The 18,974-nt window shown below is 42.6% G+C and overlaps 1 protein-coding gene across 2 annotated transcripts in view; it reads left to right on the forward strand.

Moving 5' to 3' along the window:
- dock1 (dedicator of cytokinesis 1) overlaps positions 1 to 18,974 on the forward strand; it is a 170,895-nt gene that overhangs the window by 12,688 nt on the left and 139,233 nt on the right. Inside the window, exons 2-14 of one of the 2 annotated variants that reach the window (XM_053413680.1) lie at positions 5,237 to 5,320; positions 5,705 to 5,745; positions 5,862 to 5,917; positions 7,139 to 7,235; positions 7,487 to 7,635; positions 8,212 to 8,356; positions 10,314 to 10,471; positions 11,335 to 11,416; positions 12,030 to 12,165; positions 13,247 to 13,319; positions 15,022 to 15,101; positions 18,172 to 18,297; positions 18,597 to 18,721. In XM_053413680.1, the coding sequence (XP_053269655.1) occupies positions 5,237 to 5,320; positions 5,705 to 5,745; positions 5,862 to 5,917; positions 7,139 to 7,235; positions 7,487 to 7,635; positions 8,212 to 8,356; positions 10,314 to 10,471; positions 11,335 to 11,416; positions 12,030 to 12,165; positions 13,247 to 13,319; positions 15,022 to 15,101; positions 18,172 to 18,297; positions 18,597 to 18,721 (1,352 nt within the window). The remainder of the gene's footprint in view (positions 1 to 5,236; positions 5,321 to 5,704; positions 5,746 to 5,861; positions 5,918 to 7,138; positions 7,236 to 7,486; positions 7,636 to 8,211; positions 8,357 to 10,313; positions 10,472 to 11,334; positions 11,417 to 12,029; positions 12,166 to 13,246; positions 13,320 to 15,021; positions 15,102 to 18,171; positions 18,298 to 18,596; positions 18,722 to 18,974) is intronic. The other variant, XM_053413681.1, reaches the window with a different exon arrangement.

The following is an 18,974-nucleotide window of genomic DNA, read 5'->3' on the forward strand; positions in this document are numbered from 1 at the left end:
CTATGTCATACAAGGCTACACACAAACTACTACGTTTGAATTTTACAACAGAGTTTTAAAACAAAGCGATTTCTGTCGACAAGAGCGTTTGAGGTCAGTATCAGTAATAACCTCACAGACGCACATCAAGTGACCATTCATGTACATGTCCATGGTGGTATGAACAGGAAGCAGATTTCACACAAGAAAACAACCATGGTTCATTTCCAAATGTCTCAGTTTTTGCCGGTCCACAGTACAGCCCCTGAGTTTTCAAACTAAAACAGGGCCAGCAGCGTTTTCAAACTTGTCCATATTAAGTGCTCTATAACTCTTAGGTAGTGTGGACAGGATGTTGTGGCTAAACAGGGCACTTGTCATCTACCTGCTTTGAGACATTACATGATTTTATGCCTGTCTGGCTGAGAGTTGCCTCATGCTTCGCTCTGCCTTTCCCTCCCGGAGAATCCTCTCATCAGGGATTTCCTGGCTGGCTCTCTGTGCGGGCTCCAAGCCTACGGGAGGATTCATACAAAACATCAAGAGGCTCAGTCTCTTTCCAGTGAGCAATTTCCACGCACTTGCCTTTCCTCCCTTTTTCCCACCCCCTCCTTTATCGGCGTTTTCTCATCTGAGTGTAATGATATGTTATACTCGGTGTGAATTAGTGCAGATTATTAGTGAGCCCAAAGTGTAGAATTACAATCAGTCCAGTGTTTAGATGAGGCTGCTTATAATTGTGGAGAGGGCGTCGTCGTGCACTAGCTGAGTGGAATAGTCTGTAATCAGATTCCTCACTCGTTTCCTCTGATGATAATGTTCCCAGAGTTTGCACAACCTTATGCAAGAGGTTACGAGTGGTAATGAGCTCTTGGCGCATAATGCCGCTGTTTATCCCGTTTCCATGCCACACTCCAGGGAGACTGGTCCACTTCCTCATCCCCTTTTGTCTTCTTCCTCTGATGGATTTTGTGTCCCTCGCCGCTCCCTAATTGACATCGGTGGAGTCTTGGGTATGCAAATTTGACTTTATGAGTAATCATAACTGCCATTCAACCCCCACATGACCAGAAGCACTCTGGTTCTTATGATACCATGCACCATCATCCCCATCACATGTCGGGGTTGTGTTTGATGGGTGTCATTTAGTGAGCATCTTCACGAGTCTGCGTTTCTGTGTTCAATTCGTAATTGCACCTCTCGCCCAGTGAGAATTTCTGCGGTTCTCTGAGCTCCCATTAGTTTGAAATGAAACCTTGTGATATTGGCAGCGATCACAGAGACGGTTTATATTTCTCATTTTCTGATGAATTATGAGGCTTCATGTCTCAATCAGAAATGTCTGTCCGGGCCACTCTCTCTCTCTCTCTCAGCACCTGCCATTTAGAAAACATGCTGACATAGCTGGAACCTTTCATTCGATGCCAAACAAACACAGATGCAGTGGATGATGGCTTTATAGGCTTTTCTGGGCTTCTCTTAATGACAGTTTAATTGAGCGCGTCCTGCTGTACAGTGACTCTGCTGCTCTCTAATGGCTGCCCACAGATTAATCCCACCTCCCCCTATTTGATTGTTTTGTTGCTTTCTCCCCCTGTAGGTACCTTTTGTGGTACGACTGAATTCATTTCCTGGGGTCTTTGTTCAATTGTCAGCCCGTGGCGTGGGTTCTGGTGGATTCTCTGGGCACGTTGGATTGTTTCGGGGGATCAGAAAATATATTGTCGACACACACGTGTATCTGCACGTCATTTTTGATAACAAAAAGACCCAGTGGTGAATGAAACAGGCTGCCTGGAGCATTTTAGGCCCAGTATGTCCGCCAGCCACTTCACGGCTGGCGGACATGCTTTACATGCTGAATATCACACATTGCTATTTTTTTAATTGTCAATGGGAATCGAATTAACTACTGACTGGTTTTCCAATGTTATAATCAAAGAGCATTTTTCAATCGTCAAATTCCAAACTCTTTTATTCTTCATGCCTCACCGACGTCCTGCGGCCTGAGACATTATGTTCTTAGTTTGACCGTCTGTTTGTGGTGATCATGATATCTCAAGAACACCTTGAGGGTTTCCCTTAGACTCACAGATGAACTGACTACAATTTGGTATTAAAAGGTCAAAGGTCAGGGTCACTGTAACCTCACTGTGACTTATGAACGTACCATCTCAGGTAGGGCTGGGCGATTTTTCGATCTCGATTCGGGATCGCGATAAAATTTTGATCGATTTCGATTATCTCCTTGTGACATGTATTCGATCTCACGTGGCAAAAGTAAGCGCAACAACAGTGTCTGAGTCTGCCGGCTGCCGTCTGCAGGTAGGACACGACACGCCCACTTCCCATCGTGAGAGTAGCTGCAGTTGCGAGAGAGAGAAAAAGAGAGAACGAAGTTGGAAAAAGGAGAAAAAAGGAGTGAAACTGAAGTCGGGGACAGCGAAAATAATGCCGAATGTGAAAGCGACATCACTACATCACCCGAAACCATTGTCGAAAAAAAGGGTAACGTGACGTCAGATGTGTGGACGTGGTTTGGATACGGCAAAAATGACGAGGAGCAGACGAAGCCGGTCTGCAAAATATGCCGGGGGTCGGTACCAGCCAGGACGGGAAACACCACAAACCTTTTCAATCACCTGAGACGGCACCATCCCAGTGATTACACAGAGAGTTTGACTCTGCGGGCTCAAGTTTGCACGACACCAAACAAAGAGACAGGCAAGACCACTACGTCTCCCGTTAGCATCGCTAACGTGAGCGATTCTGTTCTGTTAGCAAAACAACAGTCCATCCAGTCGTGTTTTGCAGCCATTGCCCCATATTAAAAACAATCGAAGCGGGGCAAAAATATAACGAGCACTAATACTTATTGCTTAGCTAAAGATATGATGCTCCTGAGCACAGTGGAGAGGGACGGCTTCAGGAAACTGATCACAGTGTTAGACCCCAGGTACGAGCTCACAGTTTAGCACTTGAATGTGTCAGAGGGTCTGACCCACATGTTTACTTGTTTTTTTTAAGTTGTTTACAAAATCAAAAAATGCTAAATATAGTGAAAAGGGACCAGTCACTTAGTTTGCATTAAGCATATAAGACTGTATGAGCTAAGAGCGCTGCTCTGAATTTTCTTTTGCTAGTTATGGGCCCTGATGCTCTCTTGATCAATGGAAGCATTAAGACCTTCACAAAAACATTTTGTGCTCATTATTGGAAGGCATATTCATTTTTTTTTAATGTTAATAAACTTTATTGTAAAGTTTCAGTGAATCTCTTGTTTCTTCAAGCTTCAGGATGCCCCTCACACTGGCAGCATCTGCAAAAACTACATATCGTGATAAGAATCGAGATCGATCAATATGGAAAAACATATCGTGATAACATTTTTTTCCATATCGCCCAGCCCTAATCTCAGGAACACCTGTAGAGAATATTATTACATCTGGCACAGGCATTCAGTGGGACTCGAGGGTGACCCTAACCCTATTCAAATGTGGTCGTCAAAGTCACTGTGACCTAATATTATTGTAGTGCAACTGCAGGGTGGTAATTCTAGTCTTTTCTTTTACACTGATTGACATATGCCTTTGTGGGCTCTTTGTATGAGTCGCTGTATGTTGCCCTGGTGGCTCATTATTCAGTGTGACAGGGTTGTGTGATATCCTCTGTAGCAGACACCCACTGAACTCTTTAATCCCAGGAGCCTGTGCATCTCTCTCTTTTAGTTGTTCTGGTTTTGTCCGCAGTTAACGGATGTCTTTGAGGAATCAGTAATGATGACACGGACTTTGTTTTTATCACAAAAAAAGTAGAAGTTTGAAAAGTAATTTTACTTGACTTACTTCCAGGCAATCTGTTAGAGGAGAGTCACGCTGTACTTCAGTGTGTGGCAGGAGAATACATAAAAAGGTGTCAGCGCGGTGGCAAAAGCGACAAAAACAGAAGTGCTTTGTTCCAGATAATTGTCCATTATTACAACTTAAGAGCTAAACGATGAAAAAGAAAAACACCCACTGATGTGCTAATGAAATATAATCAGCTCCTCTTATGACAAGTGATCATGGGAGAAAATGGTGGGGCTCATTTGACGAACTATCAGAATACTGCAAAGGTTTCAGTGCCTGAAGCGGGGCCTTTTTTTTAAATTAAGCTGTCAGTTCACCTTTGGAAACCTCTGCTGAAGTGGACGTGCATGCATCGTCTCAGCAGGACACACACACACACATATCTCCCCAGCGGTTGCATCTAAAAAAAAAAAAACACCTCTGCCTCCGCAGCCACTTGTCATGCTGTCGGTGTATAGGTTGTATATATGCTTGCTTGCTTGTGTGTGTGTGTGTGTGTGTGTGTGTGTGTGAAGCATTTCTTGAAGACAGGTGTCGGTCATGGCGGTTTGACAGCGACATGTTGTTCACCCTTCCCAGAACGAGGGAACAAGCTACCTGCTGATGTAGCTCTGACATGAGCTGCGAGGTGCCGCACGGGTTAGGCTCTTGAATCACTGGCCACTTGGAGAGCACACTGTGTTTGCCAGTGAGATAAATGTTTTTTTACACAATTTATTTGCTGTGTTTGTGTGTCAGACAACAGAATAGCTTCTAAACGGATTCTCATGAAATTTGGTGGAAATAAAGGTCCAAGGAATGTGTGATTTGTTTTTGGAGCCTATCCAGTAATATAGTGAATAAATACAATGCAAAACATGGCAGATATATCAACATTTGACTTTGTCGCTGCCAGATCTTATATATTCCACCCATGTGACGGGTTATATTCCACATGGTAACAAACTTATCCTTTTTCCAACTTTATTTAACTTGTCAGAACACTCGAATACTTTTGTCGCAGGGACTAGCAAACCTAGCAAGCATCTTAATGTCAGCGTTATTTTTCTTCTTTTTAATAACAACTAAGGACACCAGGAAATACTACAATATTTTTCTCCATCTCCTTTCTCAACGTCCTCTGTCTCCCTTCTGCTGCCATTATTGTTGTTTTGGCGTTCTCCCATCCATTTAGGTTCCTTTTACAGTGGGTTGACAGAATGTGTTGATATCACAGCATCGATGGTGCCGGGCCCAACCATTACTGTGTCAGACAGTGTGGGTGGACATCCCGTGGATGTGCGATGCCTCTACTACACTTTGCACTGGCACACAATTAGCGCCACAAGGGAGCCAAATGCTTTATTACCTTTTTCCTCCCTCCTGTAATATCTCCTCCGCTTATATTGTCCTCTGTCATCTCTCTACAGCAATCTATAACTATGATGCCCGGGGAGAGGAGGAGCTGTCGCTGCAGATTGGAGACACAGTGCACATACTTGAGACGTATGAAGGTGAGATCGGGTTATTGTTGACATGTAGGATCAGAGCTGACATGCCACTGTTGAATATAATTTTACCGTCATTAATGAAAACTCTTTTGTTTTGTCATATCTTTGTTCACACGCTCAGTAAAATGATAAAATGTATATGCAGAACTGATTATGTTGGTGTATTCCTGTAAATCAAAGCATTTGCAACCCCACACCCTTAAATTTGCCTGTTGGTATTCAAATTTTTTTGTCAGATGATGTATATATATTCAGATGAGCAAATTTAATGTTATACTTTACTCTAAATAATAATAAAAAACTAAAAAACTGTTAAAAAGTAATGCAGGTTTTATTGAGTTTATTGTTGTGAAAAACAACTTACATTTGACCCAATGTTGTTCTCAGACTGGTACAGAGGGCATAGGCTGAGGAGAAAGTCCAAAAAGGTGAGTAGCTCATAAAACAACAGTTCTCACACTTTCATATTTTTTCTTAATGCTTATTCTTCATAGCTTCTGTTATGCCATTGTGGTGTCTCTATTTTTATCTCTTCCTCTTCCAGGGCGTATTTCCGGCTTGCTATATACACCTGAAAGAGGCCACCATCGAGGGCAGCGGGTCAGTACTTCTATACTTTCGACTTTCAATGTTGGCTGACGACAATTAGAAAATCTAATCGGAAACTTTAGCTGCAAGTGACAAGTTGCGCTCAATCATCCAAAATTTAAGTATTGAGCCTGCAACAAGGAGGTTTCATGCTCGCGGAGCCAAGAAAATTCACTGTAGGTGTTTTAATTCTGTTTAAAGAACAAATTAATCCAATCACTTACTTGTGTCATCATCACAAACCCTGCAATATTTCATTAATTTAGTCAAGTTGTACCATTTGTCTCCTCAGCATCAGATTTGATTGAAAATCGATGTGAATGTTGAGCAGATGGTGCAGGAAGGCTCTAGTGAGTTAAAGCAGTATTGCTCATGGTCATCTTAAGTTAGGAGCAAATATATTATCACACCTACTGTCTCCAATCAATATAGCTTTGCACCCAAATTTCAAATGTCAAATTTTGTCCACTGGGTTTTCAGGTACACATTTGTGGTAGTTGTGATGCCCCCTATGGGACAACCAGACAACCAGTCATAATATAAATGAACCATAAAATTAATATGGTGTCCTACCTCCTCATGGCGTGAACGTTTTAATGTATTTTCTGACCTAACAAGGAGCTGGTTGGCTAGATGAGTGTAAATTGTATGTAAACAGCCTCAGAGCGTGTTTTAGTAAAAAGATCTGCTGCTGATGTGATGTGACATGTTTGTTTGTTGTTCCACTACTGACACTATTCTGTGTTTTCACCTGTCTCCTCTAATTTCTCTTGAACGACATAAACCTGATTTTCAAAGTCTTTGAATTCAACTCCGAACCTTGAGGATTTCAGATTAATTTATAGGGACATAAGTGAAAGAACAAAGCGGTGAAATCAATCTCAGTTAACTCAGATAACAAGAAACATCTTTAATACAGTGAGAGGAATATATACAGTGGAGTCTAAATATCCTCTCATTATAGTGAATTCGAAAAGTATGTCAGACTTTCAGAACAGATTGTACGTGATGGTTGTGCCTGAAGACTTTGAGTCTGACAAGCTGAGAAAATATCCCAAGTGTCTGTCCTCACACAGTGTCTGCCACCAGGGAACCAAACAAGCATATAAATTTCAGCTGCTTTTATTCTGATAACACGTAAACAACACCAGGAACACTGTTATATTCTTTCTGAGTTCAGAGAGGAACCAGACAAAGAATCACTGAATCACACAATGTGTATTACTGCTGCAGGCAAAAGGAGACGGTCATTCCCACTGAGCTGCCCCTGGTTCAGGAGGTTACCACCACGCTGCGGGAGTGGGCCACAATATGGAGGGATTTATACGTGGTAAGCCAGGCTGTCCTCTCCCAGTAAAAACACATTGATGTATATGTGATGTTTTGATAATATTTCTTGCTTACATATATTTTCATGTGTATCAGTATAAGTATCAAAATATATATATTTTTGTGTTTAAATTAAGACATTTGCACATGAATTAGGGTTTTTGTTCACTGCTGGTAAAGACACAACTGACAGGCCAGACACAACCTGTGTCTATGCTGCACAAATAATCATGCGTCTGTTTTCGTCGACAGGGGGACAAGCGCGAGATGTTCAACTCTGTCCGCGACATGATCTACGACCTCATCGAATGGCGTTCCCAAATCCTGTCTGGCACCCTCCCACAGGACGAGCTCACAGAGCTCAAACAGAGAGTGACCTCCAAGATAGACTACGGCAACAAGTGAGGATGTGTTCTACAGAGGCTTTTTTCTTTCTTTCATGTCCTTCACTCCCCAAAGCTTATATCCCTTTATCCTCAGATTTATCTGGACAAACGACTCTTGTTGGAATAGGTCAGCAGTCACAGTCAATAGAGAACTACAGGTCATCACTTAGCTTGAGGAAAAATGGAGGGACTTAGCCTCAGCTAACCGTACTGTAGTCCATCAAGAAATGACAGCCCTTGCTGTGTCTGCAGTGGCAATTGGAAATTGTGAAGCTCCATTCTGCCACTGTGATGGAACTTAAACCTTTGTCCAGGTAGAGACATTACTTCGGCAGAAGCAGAAATGGGGCGATTAACTACATTGACTGCATGTTGGCAGCACACAGGTGTCTGGGTTGGACTGGCTGCACAGAAGAAAGAGTAAAACAGAGTCGGGGAGTTCTGAAAGAAAACAATGAAGATGAGAAGAAACTATATGAAGAGAAAATGAGTCAGTTGGGAGTGGACTGCTGTTTCTTATTTTACATTTGCAACAACACATTCAAAGTGGCTCTTGCACTCGCTTACTCTTCCTTCCTGTTTCTGTCCAAGGTACCTGGATCTGGACCTGGTGGTTAGAGACCAAGATGGAAACATATTGGACCCAGAGATCACCAGCACCGTCAGCCTGTTCAGAGCTCACGAGGCGGCCTCCAAACAAATCGAGGACCGGATCCAAGAGGAGAAGGTAAAGATGGTGAGGGGTCCAGTCCTTCTTCTAAAACACAATTTTTCCACCTGCAGCTAAACTCTAGTCTTTATCCAGGTGGCATATCAAAGATAACTAAAAGCATATTACAGTATAAAGTACACAGTGTTATCTGAGTGTATGAGATAATTGTTTAAAATAACCCCTCACTCTTTTCCCTTCAATAGGGTCTGGTCTGTTCTTAAATAATATTCAACATTTGTCACTGTCAGCGTGGGTTGGTTGGCCCACCACTTTGTTGCGGACTAAAATTTCTTAAGTTAGGGATAGATTCAAGTACAGCTATGAAGGTCCCCAGAGGTTACAGTTAACTGGGGGCGGGTTGTGGCACATGAGACGGAGAGGTTGATTGTTTGACCCCCGACTCCTCCAGTCTGCATTCCTAAGTGCCCTTGGGTGAGATACTGAAATCTAGAAAGTTCTGGATAAATAAAGTCCATTTGCTATTTACTGAATTTCGTGATCTCACAAGTCTGTGTGAAACCAACAGGACTTCACAAGTTATCAGTTCTAATGCAATTATTAAATATCTGTTAAAGGACAAGTTAACTTTTTCAGTTTTCTCTTTTCTCTAGTGTGTTGTATAAGTTGTTTATGTAAAAGTTCAATTAGATTTCATATGTTTAGGGCCAAATCTTAATATGCATTATCTCAAGTCACTTTACATTGTAAGGTCAAGACCTTAAGTTCTGTAAAGCTAAAAAGCAGAAAGTCAGCGGTAAAGGGGGCTGGCTCCACTCCCCCACAAAGCACAGCTCCAGATAGGGTTCAGAAGTCCGGCCGATACTTGTGCGCGATTGTGATGTTATGTGATGAACAATTGTTTCAGACAGAGGCTGAAAGGAGGAACTGCAGCAATGGAGAGGATGAGGAAAGTAACGTGTTTTCTGAACATGCATGTAAAACATTTCAATTATGAGCCAAAAGTAAAATTAAGAACCTGAATATGAGCATAATATGTCTCCTTCCAACATCAGCCTCACATAGTAGCAAGCACATTGTTACATTACTATACTGTTTAACTCAAATGGGATTTATTCACATAATTGGTGACGGCACGCTCATTAGAACTAGATTTGATTGTTTACACATGACTACAATGAAGATACTTTGTATTTTAGCCATTAAAACAGTTGCATAGTGTTATTTTATTTTGCTTGGGTTTATTTATGTTAAAATAAAAGTAACAGCAGAACAGAGTATAAGAATATCAAGCTAATAGACTAAGTGCATTTGAAGGTAAAGAAATGTGACAGAGAAAGTTCCCCCCGGAGAGGACTTTGGGCTTTTGCCCAGCTTTAGGCTAGTGCTAAAAATGAAGCCTCTCCTGGATCAGAAGAATGCTTGACTGCTCCATCAGCAACCCAGTCCGACTCCCTGTCTGTTTCCCTGCGTATCGGTGGCATCCCTCACCTGAATGTCAGCTGGCAGAATGTAGGAGTGCCAAAACGCCAGAGTTCCCTGCAGTTACGCAGTCTCATCTCCAGCAACCTATCCATCCAGGGGTCTTTAATGCATATGCATGGCCAATATGAGAGTGACCAGGTCAGCGTGATAAATATTAATGCTGTGGCCCCAGCATATTTTTGAAGGGCAACCCGGGAACAGTGCAATCACACCACCTTTTACTGTAGGTGCACTCCTGCAGATGAAGTGAGAGTAAAAGCTTTTTGACTCCACTAAGGAATGAACTATAATGGAGCATGATGACTTTATAGACCTTGTTAAATCTGGCTTTTTAACTTGTTACATTTTCGGAAAGATGCTGAGTCAGAGGCTGACATTATGTCTACTCACCGGCTACGTCTTTGTACATTATCTCTTTCTTCACACACTGATGCTGTTGACGATCCCATTGATCAGGCCTGAAGTCGACCTGCATGTGACAGAGAGCCAGGGAAGAACGCCCGGTACTGAACGTGACACCTCTGTTTCTCCCCCACAGTCTCAGAAGCAGAATATCGATCTGACCAGGCAAGCGAAGTTCGCCAACACTCCGTCGTTTGCCCTCTTTGTGACTCTGAAGAATGTTGTGTGTAAGATCGGGGAGGATGCAGAGGTGCTCATGTCGCTCTACGACCCGGTGGAGTCCAAGTTCATCAGGTAAACCCTTGGATGTTCTGACATTTCTTTCTTTCTCCAAGTCTTTATTTTTTTGGGGTAAAAACTCTCTTTCTCACAAGTTTGCTTGTAATAGATTTGGATTTGTTTCCTTACAGTTTAAGTCATTGCTTCTGACTGTGTTCGACTTCAAGAAGCTTTAACTGTCACAACAAGTACAAACCTTACACTCTATATAAAACCGACCTAAGTGACATGACAAGTTTTCAGAATTAAAGCCATATCATCTTGATTGCCCCCTGGTGGCTGCCAACCATATAGGTCATACACACTGATGCATATCCAAGTCGTCATTTTTCCAGTAAGTTTGGTTGGAGGTAGTAATTTTAATGCTATTTAAACGCGATGAAATGTTATGATTGACTCTGCAGCTCCACACCAAGGTCTCTACTCTTCATACTCTGGCTCCAAAAGACGTGAATAGTGCAAGATCGCAGCAACTTTTCTAGCTTCGTTTTAGTTCAAAGGAAGGAAGTGGAAACAAGTCGTCCAGCTTTATAGGCCGTGTTTGGTGCAAGCATACTGAAACACACACACACAGACACTCACTACACAAGAGCATGATGAGAACAAGCACAGTCGACTGCTCAGTGATTTTCTGTTGTTTTAGGATTGTAACAGCAACTTTCATGTGTACAACGGCTCAGTGGTCCAATGTTTCTTTTGCATCCAACATCAGTCCAGGATTTTCTTTCCCAAGCGCATCTCTGTCTGGATTAACATTCAGGCTGCAGCTTTTGAAGGAAACTATATTTAATGCAGCTCATCTGATTGCTTTGATTTCCCTGATGGATCAGTGCAGAATTTGCTGAGACACAGAGTTTTCTGTCTTCTCTCCCTAACAGTGAAAACTACCTGGTGAAATGGTCAAGTTCAGGTCTGGTGAAAGACATAGACCAGCTCCACAACCTGCGGGCGGTCTTCACAGTGAGTGTGTCTGCTTGTGTGTCTGCTTGTGTGTGTGTGTGTGTGTGTGTGTGTGTGCGCACGCCTGCCTGTGGTAGCGCACTGTTTATTCAGCCATGTTATGAGGCATGTGGGAGCCTGTTTGCAGAGCCTGTATTTGTTAAGCTCTCTCAGAAAAGAGCCAGGCTCGCTGTATGTATTTACCAATGCAGTCACCTCTGTCTAATGGAAGCCCAAGGGCAGAAGGGTCAGCGTGCACCCACTGGGAGCACTTTGCTGACTTTGGACGGTATTGCCCACAGGAAATGAATCTGTGGACACAATCACAGATGCTGCTGAAGCAATTTGTGGGTAAAAGTTTGCTCCAGCAAAAACTCATCTCCAACTAAGATGAAGCCTTTCAAGACAATATGCAACAATTCTTCATTAAATTGTCTAAAAGCGGCTTCACTTACTGTATGTTATATATTTTTATCCAAAAATGTTTTCAGCAATTGAATTTTGATCTCTAATTGTAAAAGCTGATTTTCAATGTTATGGATTTTTTCTATAGGAAAGCATAAATCAGATTCGTGACTCTGAGGAAACTGCGTTAGTGGTTTTTCCATATCTTTTCTCTGTTTTCTCTCCTCAGGATTTAGGCAGCGAGGATCTTAAGAGGGAGAAGATCAGCTTCGTGTGTCAGATTGTCCGAGTGGGACGCATGGAGCTACGAGACAACAACACCAAGAAGCTGACGGCAGGACTGAGGAGACCCTTCGGAGTGGCAGGTAAAGCCGACCACACAGAGACACTGATAACGCCACTGTCCACTGATAAAAAAACACAGATTAAAGTCTTGAGAGCTTGTCCCCTGTTTTTGTGACACATTTCAAAGTGAGTATTTGGCCAGCGTCTTCGCATGGATCAATAAATACACCGGCTAAGATTCCAAGACGTATAACTGGAGTAGAAATACAAATTTGAGTTTGATTCATCTCCCATTGGCAGGCTGCCAGACGTTTCGCCCACTAATTAGATTACCGCTTTGCCAACTGTTGTCCAACAAAGAAAATGATATCGCTCTTTCAATGTCATATTTCCTGGTGCCGCTTGAAGAGAATCTAAATGACAGCTTGATTTATGATCCCATATTTTAATAACATCATGATGATTGCTGCTGTACACTGAATGATGGAGAGGCCGATTTTTAAGTTTTTTACCTTTTTGTGACATTGTAGTAAAGAGCTTCACGTGGTTGACCTCACTGTGTTGAGAATTTAGTTGTGGTGGTGATTGATGTGGATACTGATTCTGTAGTTTCAGAAAGGTGCGTTGACAAAAATGTAAGTTCGAAGAGAGATGTCACCCATTGGTTTGTGACAACACATACCGGGCTCTGTCTTGAAACTAGTTATTGAGAACATAAACGCTCAAGAAAAAGTTGATCATGTTCATTATCGTCTTCTATAGAAACTGACTTCTTTTTGCAAGTCGCCCTCTGCTGGTCATTTGAGAAAATAGAGTTTTCGGGCACTTCCCCATTGGCTTCACTTTCCGGACCAAGAGTCTACACCCATATTAATATATAATCTATGGTTCTAATGTTAGATTGATTTAAGATAGTGTTGTTAGTTTCCTGCATATGACTTGATTTGTCCTGAAGCGGACATTAACCTAACTTTTTCCACCGCAACCCTGTCTCTGTCTTAATTAGTGCTCAATGAAGAAGAGCCAACGTGAGCAGGGTCCGCTGGTAACACTAATGTGGCCTCAACATGCAGTTCTCTGTGTCTCCGTCACAGCCACACTGCACGATTCAGGCCTTGAGAATGTTTTAACCTCCCTGTCTTATTTTGTTTTTCCCCACAGTAATGGACGTCACCGACATCATAACAGGCAAAATGGACGACGAGGACAAGCAGCACTTTATCCCGTTTCAGCCGTAAGTCTTGAGCAGCACAAAATAAACACAAGGGAACGCAGCGTTCCTTTAAACTCGGGATAATGTTGCATGAAATAGTAGAACTGATATATTTATGCTCTCACATTTGCATCCACTATTTTGTGCAGTATGTCAGACGCCCAGTGGTGTTTTTTTTTATGTCTTGAATCCTTGACACCCGATTAGCGGGGGTTTTAAGACAGTACCTCGCCCCTATTCCCTGCTGACTCAATTAAGGCAATCTCATTAAATGCTGCCATTCTCGTAGGACGGCGTACAGAGCCACGGTAACCTTTTCCTTAACATGATTTCCTGCATAATTGGAAATACTTCAGATTCAGGCAGTTTAGCAGGCAGCACACCACACTTAATGTTTCTTTTTTTTTTGTCTCTCTGTGAACATAATTCATGGAAATTAGAGCCGTCCTGAGTGAAGAGGAGAACAGGATTTACAAGGTTTTATTTATGTATGAAAATAAGTGTGAATCTTTTCCAATAAATTTATACAGTTGACGTTAAAAATAAAAAATCACATTTCCACAGCCCATTACTGAATGTTTTTGAAGAAGAGCCGAGGCAGGAAGGGAAGGAGCAATTTAGGGAAGGTTTGACGTAGTGATGTTATTTGGAATGACCCCCGGCATCCAAACAAAAGTGGAAATGGATGAGATGGATCATAATCTTGTTGAAAGAGTTTTAGTACTTTTTTCCCCTAAAAGTCTGAGACCTTGATGACCTCATCTCTGGCGTTTTGTGTGAGCACAAACCAAGCTGCATTGATACGATGCATTTCTGGGATTACTTCATGTTGTGCTGAATTGCTGAGCAGTGACACGTCTTTGCTTGGATCACTATCTTTTCCTTCATGCTTTTTTCCCCTCCTCTGTTTACTTTTAAGTCCTCTACACTGCAGACACACACCTGCCACACACATGTGGTGCTTCTCACACTGCACCTGCTACATTCGTCACTTGTTTCAGGCAGTTTGGTCTCACTACTGAAGCCCAGTGGAGTACACAGAGCAAGTTAGTTTGCTGTCTCCTTTACAGCGGAGTTACTGTGAGTCAGGGATTTGTTGTTTTTACAGTCTCAGATTTTATGTTCCCCGGTTTGAGAACTTTTCAACACTGACTGCGGGCAGGTTAAGCTTCCTACTGCTGCAGTGGCTCTGTAAGTGGACACTGGGCATCGTCCTTTCCTAAACGATGATTTCTCTCTGGGTTTCGTCCACCATCCATCCCGCCTCACTGTTAACTGCTTACAAGTGGCTTTGTGTTTGTCATGGTATTCGCATCACTCTTTGGTGTGTCTTTTTCTTTCTCTTTCTCTTTCTCTTTTTCTTTCTCTTTTTCTTTCTCTCCCTCTCTCTTTCCCTTTCTTTCTCTCCCTGTCCCTCCATGTCCCTCTCTCTTTCTCTTTCTCTTTGTCTTTCTTTCTCTTTCTCTTTCTCTTTCTCTGTCTTTATCTCTGTCTCTCTCTCTCTCCCTCTCCCTCTCCCCCTCTCTCTCTATCTCTCGCTCATCCCACTCCCTCCTCACAACCATCACTTTGTGGCTCCTCATGCCCCCCTCCTCCTCCTCCTCCGCCTCTCTCCGCCATCTCTTCGTCTCTGCGGTGTTTGCCTGTTGTGTGCATACTGCAGGCTAGTGTTGGATGACGCCGTTCTCCACAAGCAGCTGAACATCTCCCATTTTTCACCCAGGGTGGCGGGGGAGAACGACTTCCTCCAGACCGTCATCAACAAAGTTATCGCCGCCAAGGAGGTCAATCACAAGGGCCAAGGTACAGTGCAAAAGTTCAGACACGCGAAGGGAGCTCACCACATTGCTGTCAAACTTTTATAAATGTTAGTTTTTTTATTCTTGTAAAAAATATAATCTCCAATCTATCCAATGTCTTTTTTTTGTGAAGATCTTTAGTTATCAAACATCGTTAAAGCCAGTTTTTCTCCAGGTCCCTTCTAGAGATTTAATGACCTTGGAAAGAAAGACACAAACACTCATAACACCAAGCAGTCGTTTTCTCTTTAATATTTTCACTTCACCGTACTCATAATTGCAAAAATATGCACACCAAGGCCCAATAGTTCCCTTCAATTCAATCCACCTGCACCAAGTTGCACACAATCATAGACATCAGTTCCCTTAATATCCCAGATTTGTTCTCATTAAGATCCATGAATGATTCCCCAGGAAAATGAAGGGACCCACTTCGCATCAGTCCACCAAGTTTCACAGTAATGTGTTCTGTAGATTTAGCGTAGAGCTGCAAACTAACAACATCATTTAAATCATTAACCCCTTTGCAGAAGTGACAAAATAACAAGCAGATGTGTGTTAGAAAGTTGTGTGGGCTGTTGTTTTCCATGTAGAACAAGATCATCATTTGTCCTTTGTCTCTTAAGCTCCTCACACAGAAGGCCCACATTATAATTAGGGTTAGAGGGTGACAATAGACATGCAGAGTTTAACTTGAACTACTGTCACTCTGGTGTTCACACAAAGTGCCCCCCCGCACACTGGCAGGATGCTGAAACCGCTCATCTCCTTAATAAGAACCTAATTCTTTGTCAAGCTCAACACTATAAATAGTTGGCCTCATCACCATGACTACGGGATCGAACTAATCCAGCTGTTGAATGTGCCGCTGAGTCGTCTGAAGAGACCCGATCTTATCAGCACATTTTGACGTCTGCAGTTTAGAAGAACAACTTCAGGGTCCTAAGAGACTCGTGCTGGGAAGGGGAGACGCAACATGACAGCCTCCATGGCATTGTCGTGCCCTATGAAGATGTACTTGGATAAATGTCAGGTCGGCTCCATCCCACACTAGGAGGAACAGCGGTGAGCTGTGAGCATCTGTTCTGGTCATGCCAGCATATCAAATGGCTTCCAGCGAGTCTGCTGAGAGACGTGTCACTCATAACAATATGGGGCCCGTGAAGAGAAAGTAAATAAAGCGCCAGGGTTCATAAGCTGTGCTCTTTTTGTTGGCCTGTGACGGGGGGTGCACTACAGGATGTCGGCTTAATTGGAAGTCCCTTTTTTTATGTCTTATTCAGAAGTATGTGTCTATGCTGCGTTGGGTTTTCGAGAGAATATTAAGAGTGATTGAGGTTACAGAGCAGAAGCTGGCTCTTCAAACACTGTCTGCTGAAAAGAGGCTTTTCTAACCAGGAGAGAAGCAGGGCAGTTACTGGTAGGAAATTGATGATGTCCCATGAAAGCCCCCCTGAAGGTCCTTTTTGTTTTTGGACTCAGAGCCTCAGTGTTTCATCTCAAGAGTCACACTTTGAGATTTTTTTCCCCCCGAGACCAATTATTTAAGTCTGGGAATTAATGCACATTTTCTAAATATTCTAGAAAATGTTACTCATTTTCATATAAAACAAAGAGTGAATAAGGAAGTAGACCAGGGCATCGGGGACATTATTATGAATTTTACAGTTGGATGGAAAAGAAGAATCTTTTATCTCAAACTTCTCCGTTAATGCTACAGGGATCTGTTTGTTATGCAGAAACATATTTCTTCTCACACTGGTTAGAAGCAACACTTCTGTTTGAGTTAAGGCCCGTGTTGCTGTAATTCTTAAAATCAATATATTGGGTCCTGTTCAGGCCATTCCAAGACACATCAAGGACCCATTTAACTGTGCATTCACATACTTGTAAGCTCCCAGTTCCTGAGTTGTGAAGTTGTTGTTCCAATTTTTGTATATGTTTGTATGTTGTATTTACGTATTTAGAGCATTTAAACAACAACTTGACGCCTCTTTCAAATATTTGCATAAGAAAATAGAGCAAAGAAAAAGGATCTCGTGTGACGGGCATGTAAATCATTTAAAAAGTGTGTGTAAATCATTGAGATGTCTTTAGTTTTCCAGGCTAGGAAATACTTTCTCAGGTTCGGACACCACATGAATGCACAATCAGATCTCTCAGACCATATGAGCCACTTGCTCACCTACAGACGTCCTCTGCAAGCTACAATGTCCTAAAGAACTGAAAAGATCAGTAGTTTGATAACAGTCATTTATGTTTGTGGCAGCCAGGCACAAAATCCGATAAACACTGAACGCTCTAACCTTTTTTTTTTGTATTTCAAATGAGTCAAATCTTATTTCATTTTAGAGCTGTGTGCAGTGAATTGATTCGATTCAGCTCCCTCTAACTCATCCACTTACCTGGACACACACACACACACACACACACACACACACACTCTCACACATACGTACATACACATTGACAGCAGACCTGTCTGTCATCATCTGACTGGCTAATTACAACAACACTTTTGATCTTTGCAAAGAGCAACGATGTGCGTATTTATTTGCATACAGAGCGGGGATGTGAGATCTGATCACAACAAGTGGTCACTCGAGACGCATGTGAAGTCGCATTGCAATTCCAGCACACACACTTAGAGCTGTCCACTCGTGATTGGATCATCCTGGACACATGTTAATACCACGTATGAACAGGGCTTTATGGTACCTATATGTATTAAGAACATCCTGCATAAGGAAAAGGCTTTAGGCTTCTATATAAGGTTGTATGGTGCTTCATGTATGTCTGAGCTATAACAATGACACTTTGATGTCACCAGATTATGCAAATCTCACCAAGCACCAGGTGAACTCACACACTTGTTTCCTCATCACATCCCTGAGGGCAGTTTCTATTTAGTGTCTCGCCCTCGAGCCGCGACCTGTCACTCAGACTTCTGACAGTGGAAAAGCACATGTTTTGTCTTGTTTAGTATTTTCCCGGGGGCAGTTGCTCTCACGCTGTCTGTCGTTTCCTGACGTTATCTCGGTCCCGCCCCTCTTTGCGTTTGAATGCAACACCAGGCCTGTGGGTGACTCTGAAGCTGCTCCCGGGAGACATCCATCAGATAAGGAAGGACTTCCCTCACCTGGTGGATCGATCGACTGCAGTGGCTCGCAAGATGGGCTTTCCTGAGATCATCATGCCAGGTTCTCCTTTAACACCAGTCTACCAAAGTCTCATTTTACATTTAAACGACATTTGAATAAATTTTAATTAAGGTCTATGATTTTCACAAAATGTGAGCAAGGAAGAAAAGAACATGTAGTCGATTAAGGTTAATTCATTAGTTGTCTAATAGACTGAATGTAGCTAAGTCGATGGTGTCACTTAAGGCAACTAGGCTTTAATGTGTCATGCTGTTGTATTCACATATGATAAAAAGCAGTAACTATCCAGCCTATGAAAAGTGATGATTTCCTGACTCGCTTGTGTCTGTTTCCTACAGGTGATGTGCGAAATGACATCTACGTGACTCTGGTTCAGGGCGACTTTGACAAGGGAAGCAAGACAACTCCCAAAAACGTGGAGGTGACCATGTCTGTGTACGACGAGGACGGCAAGAAACTGGAGGTACGACTTTTAAGAACATTAACTGACCAACTTTTGGGTTTTTCCCTCGGTCAGCTCATCCTCAGCATTCAGGCGCCGCAGCCAATCGCTCTCTCAGACACTCTTGTGATTTACTGGGCTTTCTTTAATCCCACACAGCTCAGCATGCTGCTTAACTGACCAGTGCTCCTATAAAACAGTGTGATACACAGACCTGACCGAACGCCTTCACCACCTGTCCACAATGACAGACTGCAATATTGGTGCTCCGTGG

This window comes from Pleuronectes platessa, chromosome 21 (assembly GCF_947347685.1).
Source record: "Pleuronectes platessa chromosome 21, fPlePla1.1, whole genome shotgun sequence".
NCBI lineage: Eukaryota > Metazoa > Chordata > Actinopteri > Pleuronectiformes > Pleuronectidae > Pleuronectes > Pleuronectes platessa.